The sequence below is a fragment of the Callithrix jacchus genome, chromosome 4, assembly GCF_049354715.1.
Source record: "Callithrix jacchus isolate 240 chromosome 4, calJac240_pri, whole genome shotgun sequence".
In the NCBI taxonomy this organism is placed as follows: Eukaryota; Metazoa; Chordata; class Mammalia; order Primates; family Cebidae; genus Callithrix; species Callithrix jacchus.
Window position 1 is genome coordinate 163,928,882 of NC_133505.1, and position 15,200 is coordinate 163,944,081.

At 40.2% G+C, this 15,200-nt stretch overlaps 1 protein-coding gene and 1 pseudogene across 12 annotated transcripts in view; both read left to right on the top strand.

The window, feature by feature from the left end:
* The window catches only part of ARID1B (AT-rich interaction domain 1B), a 437,005-nt gene that overhangs the window by 322,644 nt on the left and 99,161 nt on the right, over window positions 1-15,200 (top strand). For 11 of the 12 annotated variants that reach the window (XR_013534646.1, XM_035297021.3, XM_035297024.3 and 8 more), the window contains one exon: window positions 13,156-13,245. Coding sequence is in view for 11 of the 12 variants with exons in the window: in XM_035297021.3 (XP_035152912.2) it covers window positions 13,156-13,245 (90 nt within the window). In the remaining variant the exon portion in view is untranslated. Of the gene's footprint in view, window positions 1-13,155; window positions 13,246-14,623; window positions 14,815-15,200 lie in introns of those variants that run through there. The other variant, XM_078370356.1, reaches the window with a different exon arrangement.
* On the top strand, window positions 7,501-8,825 carry LOC144582227 (farnesyl pyrophosphate synthase pseudogene; annotated as a pseudogene).

Sequence of the window (15,200 nt, forward strand, 5' to 3'; positions counted from 1 at the left end):
GACCTCAAGTGATCTGCCTGCCTCAGCCTCCTAAAGTGCTAGGATTACAGGCATGAGCCATTGTGCTGGGCCACCTCCAGTTTGTCTTTAATCAAAGCTGTGGAGACTGAAATAGTCAAGTCTAGAAGTCCATGTGTCACTGTGTATCCTCTGACTTAACTTGTCCTTTGCCTTGCCAGAGGCTTTTCAGTTTCTCTGCCCCAAGTTCTCTGTGGAAAGGAATCTCCCCCAAAGGGATCTCGTGGATATCAGTGATCAGACTGTTAAACCAACTTCCATGTGAAAAATGTTATGTAGTTTTAGTACATTTAACTAATAAAGGTTTGAATGTATTATAGCAGGCTGAGTGAATAACGTTCTGTAAGTTGGTCTTTAAGGGTTTTTATGAGGGCATAATTCTTACGGAGACCGCCTCACATCCACTTCTGTTTTCTACCTGTTAGCTGATCGTCTTTTGTAGCTCTTCTATCTTCAAATCTAGCAGTGAGGTTTAGAGAAAGACTTGGAACCCTCAGACCACAGCAGGAAGAAGAGTTGAAAAGCTTAATCCTGCAGATTTTTGACAGTTTATTAGTTTGTTTAGAATAAAGGTATAGGGCCCTGTAAACAGTACGTGGGAACCGTCTTGTTCTTTCAAGTTCAGGAATTTTAAGTTTCCTCATTCCCTTAATGGCTCAGGAGTATCCAAGCCAGATAGCCTCTGAAGTGCCCATTTGTCTGTATTTTTAGGACCTAATGTCACATCAATAGTTTGTAATGGTTTGGATAAGGATTTAGGAGACTCTAGCCCGATTTTGAATGAACTTTTGAGCCATATGACATGAAAAGTTTCTCTCTCAAGGCAGAGGCTCAACTCCTTAAAGGTGAGAACACTAGTCACTGTGGTTCTGTGCTCTCACTTGAAAGGTAGGGAAGGACATTCCTTTCTGGTTTATACTGCTCTAATTGGAGATAGGATTTATTCACAACAAAGAATTGTGTTGACAGCCTGTCACAAAGATCTTCCCCACCCCCTGCCCTAATGTAGGACCTTTTGGTAAGGGTGAGATGACCCTATTAGAGACAGAGGCACACACCCCCATGCTGAAAAGTAGGAAGTGTTATAAGTTCACACTCGGGCACTTGAGATAAACTGTTAACCCTAAGCACTAAGTGGGAGCCTGAGCCCATTCTGTGTTTCAGTAGTTTGCCTGGAGCATATCGAAGTTGCTGTCAGTCAGCCTGCTTCTTCATTCCGAGAATAAGAGGGATTTTTTCCGTTCTTAAAGCAAGTGAAATAGAAAATACTGAACACGAGGATGCTATGTCCTAAATAACTTGTGGGTTTTCTAACTCATCTAAATAATTGCCTAAGACCAGGACATTTGATCAATGTATGAATTATCAGAAAACATATTTTTCATTTACGCCATTAGGTATTACACAGGTTTTTAAAGAAATGACCCATGAAATCCTTGTGCTGTATTGCAGAGCTGTACCATCTTATCACACTCCAGTTTCTCTCTTTCTTTTTCTTTTTTTCTTTTTTGAGATGATGTTTTGCACTTATTGCCCAGGCTGGAGTGCAATGACACGATCTCGGCTCACTGCAACCTCTGTCTCCCGGGTTCAAGCGATTCTCCTGCCTCAGCCTCCCAAATAGCTGGGACTACAGGCATGGGCCACCACGCCCAGCTAATTTTGTATTTTCAGTAGAGATGGGGTTTCTCCATGTTGGTTAGGCTGGTCTCGAACTCCTGACCTCAGGTGATCTGCCTGCCATGGCCTCCCATAGTGCTGGGATTACAGGCATGAGCCACCGTGCCAGGCCCACACTCCAGTTTCTGACTAAGTTAGATAAGATGTACAGTGATTTCCACAGATATGGAGTCTACCATGCAACAACCAATGCTTTTTTTTTTTAATTGCATTTTAGGTTTTGGGGTACATGTGAAGAACTTGCAAGACTGCCAGTGCTGTCTCTTAACAAAATTATATTGTCATTTATCATGGTGGAAGGAAAGATCCTGACCAGTTTTTCATGTTTCAGAAATTAAAAGAGCAGCTAAATACAGCCCATAGTAAGAAGTTATAGTGTAATTACTAGCGGGTTTGGCCGAATGTAAGAAATATATCCTCCAGAAGATGGGTAAAGTCAGATGGTGGCAGGTGAAATCTGTATGCCACTGTAAAGATTTGAAAGAGAGCTGATTTCCATGAGGATGGACTAGAATAAAGCAACCCAGCATCTAGTTGTGGATGCAGCAGAAGTGCCTGTCAGGGAAGTACAGAATGCACATTACCGAAGTGGTGGTGTGGCAGTGCTTGGGTGCTGCAGTGTGTTCTTTACGTTTCTCACTAAAGTTAATGACGCCACTAAGAATTCTTGACCAGAAGAAGAATAATTCAATTGCTAATTGCTGGAAACTATGAAATACATATCGATTTTGTAGCACCATTCCTGGGAAGTAACTTGATTATGATAGAGTTATTTCAAAGTGGTTGGCAGCATTCCTCATTTCTTCTCAGAATTCAGCAACAACCACAGCAGTTGAATTCACATGAACTTAAGAATAGTAGGTCTTAACCCTCGCAACTGTCAACAGAGTTTATGAAGAGGACCCAAGCACTTGCCACTAAACACCTCGTGATCCCCGTGTATCCTAAGGATCCTTATTGAGGACAACTGGCCAACAAAATTGTCCAGGTTTCCACAATTAAACATGTCTTTTCATGTTAATTATAAAAAGCCAATCTTGAATTACTAATGGAAGAATATCATTTAGGACATTGCGCTCTATATAGTGAGATTTATTTATTTATTTATTTTACCTCATTTTGTATATTCAAGCTAACCATCTCCAATTTACCTGCAAACTTGTAAGACAAATAAATGTGTATTCTGGACAGTGTTCTCTCTTTAGCTCCTCCTTTATTCGCTTTTGCCAAGAGTCAACTAGCATAGGGAAATTAGAAGGATGGGATGGATTTTGGGCACTAAAACTGAAACCAAGTAGCATCTGTCATTCAGACTCCAGATTTGCTATCTTGACTAATTATGTCAATATTCCATCTCAGATTAACTAAATCTGTCTTAGGTTAGTTGGCTTTTTAGCTGTAATGATGTGAAAGGAAGGAATAATTTTTCTCTGGCCACTACGACTTTTGAAAAATGGAATTTCTGAGTATTTCTAAACCTAATAACACAGTATTATTTGAAAAGGGTTGAATGGTTTGTCAGAGTTGGTTGTGGTTCAGAGTCAGTGTTCTTGTTCTTTTTTGGAGGGGAGGGGGCGGAGTTTTGCTCTTGTTACCCAGGCTGGAGTGCAATGGCATGATCCCGGCTCACTGCAATTTCTGCCTCCTGGGTTCAGGCAATTCTCCTGCCTCCGCCTCCTGAGTAGCTGGGATTACAAGCACGCGCCACCATGCCCAGCTAATTTTTGTATTTTTAGTAGAGACAGGGTTTCACTATGTTGACCAGGGTGGTCTCAATCTCTTGACCTCGTGATCCACCTGCCTCGGCCTCCCAAAGTGCTGGGATTACAGGCTTGAGCCACCATGCCTGGCCCGTGTTCTTGTTCTTTTTGAGTTTCTAGAGTTATATTCTGTAGTAATGTAGAAAGGAATTATCCCCAGGGAATTTTAGCCTCAGTAAAGGATTAATGTGGGAATCCTGTTCATCTCATGTTTATTCTCTATCATCCCAGCACAGAAGTAGTAGCGTGTAATTTATGCAGTTGTATCTGATCAGCAGTTGATCTGATTTGTTGATTTGTTTTGGTCTGATCTGAAAGAGTTGGGAAAATACTACAAGTAATAATTTACCTAAACATGTACCTGCTAAGTGTACTTACCATTTAAGTCTCAGATCTGTGCTGTATTGAGTGCTAAGGAACCCAGTGCATTCTTAGATCTAGATTGCAGAGAACATAAACCAAGTTCTGTCACTAATATCTCTTTATGAAGGCTTCCTCTTTAAATACGGAAGAATGTGAGGTTGATATGTCAGTGTTGCTGTTATTAAATACTGCTTGATGTTTATTGGCTCTTTGAGCACGTATTTCTGAATGTTTCTTTACTGATACTGTCATTTAGAACAGGGATCACAGACTACCACCAGAGGACCAAATTCAGACAACCACCTGTTTTTGTAAATAAAGTTTTATTTATGCTATTTTGTTTTTGTATTGGCCGTGTGTACTTTTGAACTACAACAGCCGAGGTGAGTAGAAAACATATGGCCTGTGAAAACTAAAATATATACTATCCAGCAGTTTACAGAAAAAGTTTGCCTAATCCGGATCTAGAATAATAAGATAAAACTGCATGATCACAGATGAGTTATATAAAGATCTAATTATGTATTAATCTGAGCTTGGTTCCTGGAATAATCAGCCATACATTTTTTTTCAACAAATACTTATTGAATGCTTACTATATGCCTGATTCAAGAAATATAATATAGCAGGGAACCAAAGAGATGGAATTTTCTGTCCGTATGGAATGTACATTGTAGTCAGATGAGACAAACAATAAGCTAAATTAAATTAAGAACTATGGGGAATGTAGGCCAGGCACAGTGGCTCACACCTGTAATCCCAGCACTTTGGGAGGCTGAGGTGGGTGGATCACAAGGTCAGGAGATCGAGATCATCCTGGCCAACATGGTGAAACCCCATCTTTACTAAAAATACAAAAAAAAATAGCGAGGTGTGGTGGTGCAGGCCTGAAGTTCCAGCTGCTTGGGAGGCTGAGGCAGGAGAATTGCTTGAACCCAGGAGGCGGAGATTGCAGTGAGCCAAGATTGCACCACTGCTACAACCTGGGCGACAGTGCAAGACTCCGTCTCAAAAAAAAAAAAAAAACCTATGGGGAGTGTTAATACTTGTTAAAAACTTAAAACTTGGCAGAGTGCCCCACCATCTTGTTCTATGAGATATGCTAAGCTCTATGTCTCAGTCCACTGTACATTATACATTACTGGATGTGTGCTAATTTACCAAAATATATGTATTAACCACTTTTCCCCAATTCTGTTATATACTAAAATCCCAAAATTATGTTACTTAAATATTTAGTTTGGTGATTATCTTGATCTGTTCTTAAAAGCTATTTTTAATTCGAAAAAATTCTCCCAGAACCTCTCCCTAGTGTAAGATTCTAAAAAAATATTAGCAAACAGAATCTAACAGAACATTAAAAAATATACCCAAAGGATTATAAATCATTCTATTGTAAAGGCACACGCACACGTGTGTTTATTGTGGCACTGTTCACAATAGCAAAGACTTGGAACCAACCCAAATGCCCATTAGTGATAGACTGGATAAAGAAAATGTGGCACACGTACACCATGGAATACTCTTCAGCCATAAAAAAGGATGAGTTCATGTCCTTTGCAGGGATATGGGTGAAACTAGAAACATCATTCTCAGCAAACTGACATAAGAACAGAAAATCAAACACCACATGTTCTCTCTCATAAGTGGGTGTTGAATAACGAGAGCACACGGACACATCATGCACCAGGGCCTGTGGGGTAGGGGGCTAGGGGAGGAATAGCAGGGGGTGGGGGATTGGGGAGGGATAGCATTAGGAGAAATACCTAATGTGGATGACGGGGCAATGGATGCAGCAAACCACCACCATGGAACATGTGTACCTATGTAACAGACCTGCACGATCTGCACATGTACCCCAGAACTTAAAGTGTAATAAATAAGTCAAAAAAAAAGAAAATAGTGACCATAAGTGGCATTTATTCTAGAAATGCAAAGTTGGTTCAATGTTAACAACTGTATTATTAATATATACCATAAACATACATCTGATGGGGCGAAATCTCCTCTTTAACAAAACACCCAGTTACGATAAAAACACTCAAGGAAGTAGCAATGGAGAGATACACTCTCAACGTGGTAAAATGTATATGCTTCAGTTTCAGTTATGGAATAGGGAAGCTCTAGAGGCATTTCCACTAAGATCACAAATGAGGCAAGGATCATCACTATCTCCACTACTGTTCAATAATGTACTACAGATTTTAGCCGATGTAGTTAGGCAAGATAACTCAATTAAAGGCATAAGGATGAGTATAGGGGAAATAAAACTGTCTATTTACAGATGATATAATAGTATGCCTGGAAAACCCCAGAGAATCAATGACAGATTAGCAGTGAAAGAATTCATTTAATGCAGTATTAAGACATAAAATTAACATACAGAAAGCAGTAGTCTTTCTATACACAATAAACAGTTAAAAGATACATAATGGTGAAGAGAATCCCATTTACAGTAGCAACAAGGAAGATTACATGCTTAGGAAGAAAATGTGCAAACCCTGTAGGTACCTGAAAGAAACTAAAGACTTAAACCCATGAAAGGCGCCTCTTGTTCTTGGGTAGGATGAACTCAACAGTCATGAGTTCTCCTTAAGTTAGGATTTCAGTCCAATTACAGTGAAAACATTAGCCGTTTTATGTGGTTGGACAAGTTGATACTAAAGTTTATATAGAAAAACATGCAAGAAAACTTAGAAAACACTGAAAAAGAACAGGTGAGGTGCACTATTCTTACTGGACATTAAAACATGGTATAAAAGTACTAAAAGTAGTGTTTGCTGGTCAGTGGAATAGAAAAGGAAGTCCAGACAGACCGAATACATGTGAAAATGTATTAAATGACAAAGATGATATCTCAAGTCACTGGGCTAAGAATGGCTTTTTAAATAAATTGTGTTGGAATAATTGGGGAGCCATGTGCAAAGAGATGAAGTTAGATCCGTCCTGACATCAAGTAAACTGGAGGGAGATGAAAAAAACCATGCATGTGCTCAAAGAAAAGTAGGGTGAATTCCTCTTCAACCGTGGTGTAGAGAGAAGAGCTTCCTAGCTGTGACTCAAAATCCAAAGGCAATAAAAATAAAGACTGATAAATTTGACTACATTAAAAAAAAAATTCCACACAAAAGACACACAAAATTCCACTACAAAAGACACTAGCAAAACTAAAAGACAGCTGACAAATTAGGAGAAGATATTCATAACATATACCACGAAGGGCTACACTCTCTAATATATAAAGAACGCTTCAGAATTTTAGGGCAAATGATTAAGAACCTAAACAGAAAAATAGGAGAAATACTTGAACAAAAAATTCACAAAAAAAGATATTAAAATAGCCCTCACACACAAAAATGTAGTCAAACTCAGAATCAGGGAAGTACAAATTCAGAAATTGCAGGCACTACTTCTTATGTAAGACTAGTAAAAAATTTTTTTAACAACAACACATTCTGTTAGATTATGGAGAGACAGGCCCTTTAAACATTGCTTGTAGCCATATAAATTGGTACAAAGTTTCTGGAAGGAAATTTGGTAATTCAGGGAATTTTCCCTGAAGATAGACCCCAACAGTACAAAAATATATCCACAAAAGATTGGAAACTGTCTAAATGCTCATACACACAGGAGAGTGTTAAGTACACTATGGAGCACTCACACAAAGGGGTGCTGGGGAGCTGTTTTTAATATGGGGAAATGTTGCAAACTGATAGGAAGTACTTTCCAGGATAGCATGAAAAAGCAAAGCCCAAAAGATATGTAGGGGGTTGAAGCAGGAACCTGCATCCAGGAACAGAGCCCTTTGCTCCTCCCTCAGAATGAATGGAGGGAGATGTTTATGCCCAAGAAAAGCAGGATTTCGTTCAGCACTTCTCCCACATTGATAGGGTGCTGACTGAGGATGAGACGGGGCACCCAGAGACAGGAGATGCTATTGCCCAGCTCAAAGAGGTCCTGGAGCACAACGCCATTGGAGGCAAGTATCACCGGGCTTTGACGGTGCTAGTAGCGCTCCGGGAGCTGATGGAGCCAAGGAAACAGGATGCTGATAGTCTCCAGCGGGCCCTGACTATGGGCTGGTGTGTGGAACTGCTGCAAGCTTTCTTCCTGGTGACAGATGACATCATGGATTCATCCCTCACCCGCCGAGGACAGATCTGCTGGTATCAGAAGCCAGGCGTGGGTTTGGATGCCATCAATGATGCTATCCTTCTGGAAGCATGTATATACCGCCTGCTGAATCTCTACTGCCAGGAGCAGCCCTTTTACCTGAACCTGATCGAGCTCTTCCTGCAGAGTTCCTATCAGACTGAGATTGGGCAGACCCTGGACCTCATCACAGCCCCCCAGGGCAATGTGAATCTCGGCAGATTCACTGAAAAGAGGTACAAATCTATTGTCAAGTACAAGACAGCTTTCTACTCCTTCTACCTTACTGTAGCTGCAGCCATGTACATGGCAAGAAGGAGCATACCAATGCCAAGAAGATCCTGCTGGAGATGGGAGAGTTCTTTCAGATTCAGGATGATTACCTTGACCTCTTTGGGGATCCCAGTGTGACTGGCAAAGTTGGCACTGACATCCAGGACAACAAATGCAGTTGGCTGGTGGTCCAGTGTCTGTAACGGTCCACTCCGGAACAGCGCCAGATCCTGAAGGAAAATTACAGGCAGAAGGAGGCTGAGCAGGTGGCCCGGGTGAAGGCATTATATGAGGAGCTGGATCTGCTGGCCATGTTCTCGCAGTATGATGAAGACAGTTACAACCACATTATGGCTCTGATTGAACAGTACGCAGCACCCCTGCCCCCAGCCATCTTTCTGGGGCTTGCGCACAAAATCTACGAGAGGAAAAAGTGACATAGAGACTGCAAGAGTGGGGAGAGGAGGCTCTCAATAAATAAATTATTGTGTAAGAGAAAAAGATATGTAGGGTGTACTACAAACTTAGCAGCTTAAAACAAGGCGCATTCATTATCTCGGTTCCCCTGGCAGAGTGTTCAAGCACCTCTTAGCTGGGTCCTTGCTCAGGACCTGACAAGGCTGCAATCAAGATGTCGGGCAGCCTGCATCCTCATCTGGTGGCTTGACTGGAGAACCATCCCAGTTTCATTCAGATTGTGGCAGCTTCATTTCCTTGTGGTTGTTGGAGTGAGGTCCTAAAGATTCTGGAGGCCTTCCATGTTCCTGCCTTAGGCTCAGTTTACACCACAGAAGCCTAATTCCTAGAAGGTCTGAACCTGGTTTAAATGTCAGGCCCATTTGATTATTTCAAAGTCAGCTGATTAGGGAATTTAATTATATCTTCAAACTCCTTTTACATTTGCCATCTGACATAATTGCAGGAGTGACAGCCCATCACTTTCTTCACATTCTTTGGATGTAATCACAGGTTCTGCTCTCAGAAGGAGGGGATTACTCACTAGTGTTACTCATTGGCGGTCACTTGTGGGCGTGTCTGCCACAGTGAGTCCATGTGGATAGAAATAGTCTAATAAAGAAAAGATAAAAAAGATACCTCTTCTCACAATGGAATTCCAGTAACTAAATGTGGAAGAAAAAAAGGAAACAGAATCACCGGTAGCCGATAACACTGTAATAAATGTAAACAAGGTTTTCTATAGGATGCTGAAATTCATGCAGGTTTGAGGAGGCATAGGATTTGCATAGTCTCAAATTACCGTCCCAAAAATACTTACCAACTACAAAGGGAAAACGGATTGTACTGAAAAGGGTATGACATTTTTGTGGTATACTTCCTCAAATGCAAAACCTCATTTTAGTGATGAAAAAATAATATCAGAGCAAACCAAATTTAGGCACATTCTGTAAAATAACCGATCGGTACTCTTCAAAGAGGGCAAGGTCACAAAATAAAAGGAGGGACTGAGGTGCTTACCGACTGGAGGAGGCTAACAGGAAGTCACTAAATGCAATGTGGAATGATCCCAGAAAAAAGACATGGCGCAGAAAAATGGGTACAATTCAAATGAGGTCTTTAGGTAAGTTTCTCTTCTAGATAATTGCATTATGGTTACGTAAGATGTTAGCATTGGAGGAAGTGGGCTAAAGGATGTAAGGGAACTCCCTGCACTATTTTTGCAAGTTTTCCCTAAGTCTAAAATTAATTAAAAATAGAAGTATGGGTTTTGTTGTTGTTGTTGTTGTTGTTGTTGTTTTTGAGACGGAGTTTCGCTCTTGTTACCCAGGCTGGAGTGCAATGGTGCGATCTCGGCTCACTGTAACCTCCGCCTCCTGGGTTCAGGCGATTCTCCTGCCTCAGCCTCCTGAGTAGCTGGGATTACAGGCACGTGCCATCATGCCCAGCTAATTTTTTGTATCTTTAGTAGAGACAAGGTTTCACCATGTTGACCAGGATGGTCTTGATCTCTTGACCTCGTGAGCCACCGCGCCCGGCCCAAAAGTATGTTTTTAAAAAAATTATAGCATAGACTCAGGCTGATAATTTTCTGTCTGTAAAAGTAGAAATTCCGGTGACAGTCTTGCGCCAGAATTTTGCACATTGTTGTATATGTGGTCGTTGGAGAATACGTAAGTGTACAATGGTGGAACGTGTTCTGATTCATAGTATACTTGTATTTTTTCCATGGTGCTTATGTCATAATAGACATGGCTGAGGAAAGCACACACTATTTTAATGTTAAAGTGCCTTAGTAAGGTTGGTTGGTTCACTGCCTGACAGCATTCTCTTTAAAAATTATTTCTACACTTGGTTTGAAAGGTTTTACTTGTGACTGACACATGTCATATAAAAATCCTTAGTTCTGAAGGTGTTTGCTGAATTTGGTTGGTTTGGAGGGCTCGGAATTTTCTTCTTATATGGGCCGTGGTCACAAATGAGTCTTCTGTATCACTTTCTCAAACGCATTTTCTGAATTGTCATCTGCTCTGACAATGCTTAAACTACGCCTGTGGAAGATCAAGTTGTTTCTTAGTAACTAGAGTTACTAAATCCTAGTAACTATGACTTAGTAGTTATGAAACGATGGATAGAAAAATAGGGAGTAAAGGAAAATGAATGAGATGGTTTGGGTGAATCTGTATCATGATAAAGCTTTTGTTTCTCTAACAGAATGAATTTAATATGTGAATATTCTCATTGCCGTAAAGGGACATCTGTGTTAGAATTCCACCACACAACCAGCAGTGCTGCTTGGCTGTGGGTATTGGATGAATCATGGGATGCATTTCTTACAGCCTTTTTTATTTCTACTTCAGATATTGTGCATAAGAGCAGTGCCTCGGGCGTGCACCATCTGAGCCACGGTGCCCTGTGTTCACATAGAATTACTGTTTGTTTTTACTGTCATGAGTCTATGAATCCAGCCTGTCATGCAGAAGTGATCCTTATAATGTAAGCACTTACTGTCTTGCTGCAGCTGATTCCCCAGTGACATTTTAAAAAGTCAGTATTTGGCTGCAGAGTGCTTTAAATTTCTAAATGGACTATAGATCGGAAGCCTTAGGGTATTTCATAGGAAGCACGTGGCCCTGCAGTGAACACACAGCAACTTCTGTAGCTGTAGCCAAGTTGGTGACCAATATTTACCCTTGAAGTTGTTTTGGTTCAGAACTTTAAGTGTTTTTTAGTCTACGTTTAATTATTTGGTACTATACTAATTTACTCCAAATGTCTGAAACGAAATGGATACTTAATGAAGTCTATAATGTTTGTCCAGGTCTTTTATTCTACTAGGTATGGTTCTAATGTGAAAAGCGGCTTCTGGTGGTGACACAGTACACATTTCTCAGCGTCTGTAAATTCAGGTCTTTGGTTTTCACTTAATCTGAAAATGAGAGTAGCAGTTAAACACTCAGGAACACTCAGAAATACATTAACAAGTTTTACATTCTTCTCTAAAAGAACCCTAAGCCCCTGAAAACAATCATTTTATAGCAATATTTTAACAGCTATTTATATCTGTTACCTAAACTGAAAATCCTATTCCTGCCCCTCTGGCTGTCACAGATACACCATGATGAGACTTAGTAAAGAGCAATAGTCCCGAGAGATTCCGGGACTGTGTCCTGCCTGGCTTACAGAACCACAGACCCAGCTTATAGAACCACAAGAGGGTTGGTTATTGCACGTCATAAAAGACCAGGCTTTGTATTCAGTGTGTCCTGGCCTCCATGGGGGTGAATTGGCAGTGATCTTTAGGACACTGATTGTTTTCTCTATTCTTTGTGATTCTTTTGAATCTTCACATGACTGTGAAGCAGTGAGTCTGATGGGGTCAGAGCAGTTAGCCTGATCCAGCAGGGTCTCAGACCAGAGGACTATGCCTTGTGTGAGTGTATTTGTGTTTCCAGTTTACTGGAGCAAAGCGGGAGGGTAGAAGAGAAAATAGCATGGTTCTCATGTCATGAGAGCTAGTGCCTTGAGGACTGTGCTAAATTCAACTGTCTTTTTCATTCCATTATAATTTTAGGCTTAAAAATGCATCTAAACCTCTGAGCCAAAACGTGAGTTGAGATCATTAGCTACCTCCGATTTTTAAATTTCAAAATCTTGTCTCCTGTCTTCACATGACTCATTAGCTCTCTTTTATCAATATAGTAAGAAGTATCTTCCTTTAAATAATATTCCCAGATTATGATTTATTGTTTGTTATGCTAAGAGAGAGATTGAAGGAATACAGGTAAGATTCCTGTCTTAAGGAGCTTACAGAGTATCTGGAAAAGACAAACGGAGCATACATTTAAAACTGGAAATTAAATAGATACGATTGCTGTGTGAGCAATAAAGATCAAAAGAGATGCAGAATAATAGTCCCTTCTTTACTGATATATACTACATTTTATAGTATGGTTTTTGTTTCTTAATGGAAGTCTTCTAAATTTATGCTAACTCTCTGATTGACTAATGATGATTTTTTTAGAAGTCTGTTGCTATTACTGTATTGATTGGATGTTACCATGAGTAATTTTCAGCCTCTCTTCATGCCTGCTCACTTGGAGACTCATGTAAGATTCAGGAGGATGAGTTTGGCCCAACTGGCCTGCATTTTCTTATATGCATTGAAGAAATGTGTGTCAAGAAATTTCAGCCGCAGATTGATTCGAATGAGTTCAGGAACTCATTCAGTAACAACTTTTCAGCAAGTGTTTCGCTAAATATGTTTATTCATGTTTTCTCTTTGTTTCACAGGTAAAAGATGAACTATTACACTCTGAGCTATGTCTTTTTTTATTGGGGCTATATCTTTTATGATCATAAAAATTGAATGTAGCTGTGTCTTGGTTTTGCATGACTGCACTATTAATGCAAAGGGTTCCCCCATCCCCACTTCTCCTCCTGTGTTTTACAGGCAGTCAGATGCCTCCGCAGCCACCCGGGAGCCAGTCAGAATCCAGTTCCCATCCCGCCTTGAGCCAGTCACCAATGCCACAGGAAAGAGGTTCGTCTCCCGTTCATGTCTTACATGCCGATAGTGCTTTCAGGTGATAAGGCTGGTGTGAATTTGCTTACCTATGTGCCTCCTTATCAATAATTTTTTAAAGGATGTTTTCTTATCAGATGGAAGAAATAAACAATAACCCTACCAACAAATATGGAGAGGAGGTAGGATGCTTTCTTGCAGGTTGGGTGAAGTCTTATCAAAGTACAGTTCAAGGCCCAAGGAATGTATGTGTCCGCATAGCACCATGTTTCAGTTGTTTTACATGTTAAAAACTCACAGCATGTTTAGAAAGTAATGTCAATGAAAAGACAGATTTGCTTTATCTACACATCATTTGTGATGAAATGAATGTTTCATACAGATGAAATGAATTTTTCATTTTCCAATACCATTACATATTTAACTTTTTTATTATAGTTTAAGGTATAATTGATAATATAATATGTATTAATAATGGAATAGTTAATAGTTTTTAAACTTTGTGAGAATCACCTGGAGGACTTGTTAAAAAAGAGATTCCTGGGTCCCACCCCCAGGTTTTTGATTCAGAAGGTTTGAATTGGGACATTTAAAACCTCCATTTTTTAAAATACAGACACTTGTAGATATTGCTATAGATATTACACTTTAGTAAAAATAAATACATAAAATTAAAACCTCCATTTTTGCAAGTTCTCAGATATTGCTGATGCCAGTGGCTTGAGGACCAAACCTTGAGAACCACTGCCTTATAATGGTACAATAATAGGTTTTCAAGGTGGGAGAATCACCTGATCCCAGAAAGGTTAAGGTTGCAATGAGCTGTGACTACGCCACTGCACTCCACCCTGAGCGACAGAGTGAGACCCTGTCTCAAAAAATTAAAAACTAAAATAGATTTTAATAAGGGTGTCAATATGTGCCTCTGTTACCCTAAATTCTCTGCTGTGATCTGCTCTAAATCATCCCTTCATTCCATATTGTCTCCATAAATTGCTAGATCTGTGTGAACCCCTCATCTGGCTGTGGTCATCTTGAAGGCATTCTAGAGTTCATAGTGTGCTGGTGCCAAGCAAGTGGGATTCTCACCAAAATCCTTTTTTTTTTGGCTGTGAGTTTTTTGGCCTATGTTGTATTGTTGGGTCACTGAGGGGGAAAGGAAATTGTCTTGTACTGGGTGCCTGGGGGTATCAGGCCCAGAACCAAGATGAAGATTCACCCCGTAGCCCTGTAGCACCACTCTCACTGGTACTGTTCTTTTTATTTTAACAAGTGTTAAAGGGTAAGAGGTCCCTTATTTGAAAGTCTTAAAATTGTAGCCTTTGTTACTAAGAAGAAGAAAAAGGGAAACTGTCTCAGATCCTCAAACGCTGTCGTACCCAACCTTTTCCAACAGATGTATGTTTGAGAAATTGGGCAGTGTGGAAAACCGGATGTGAAGAACAGGAGGACAACAAGGAAACTTAGCTAACTCCAGCTTTTCACTTAAACTGATACGCTTTCAAGGCAAAATCTAGGCTTTTTAGTGGTACCACTGTGTGGAAATGACCATGTTCATATAATTATTGTTCTTCCTTTGATTGCCTTTATTATATGTAGTGTGATTTTGGTAACTGATACCAGATACATAACAATCTGGGTGGTTATGACCATTTTGTTCAAATAGTAAATATAAATCTTTTAAGTTGCTAAATGAATTGATTTTTATGACTGTGACCTGTAAACCTCCTCTGAAAGACTGTGAGAGACATTATTATACCGTATTAGTTAATTTTCCCACTGCTATAAAGAACCACCTGAGACAGGGTCATTTTAAAGCAAAGAGGTTTAACTGACTCATAGTCCTGCAGGCTGTGCAGGAGGCCTGGCTGGGGAGGCCTATGGAAACTGCCAGGCATGGCGGAAGGTGAAGGCAAATTCAGCATATCGTACATGCTAGGAGCAGGAGGAAGGGAGAGCAAAATGGGAGGTGC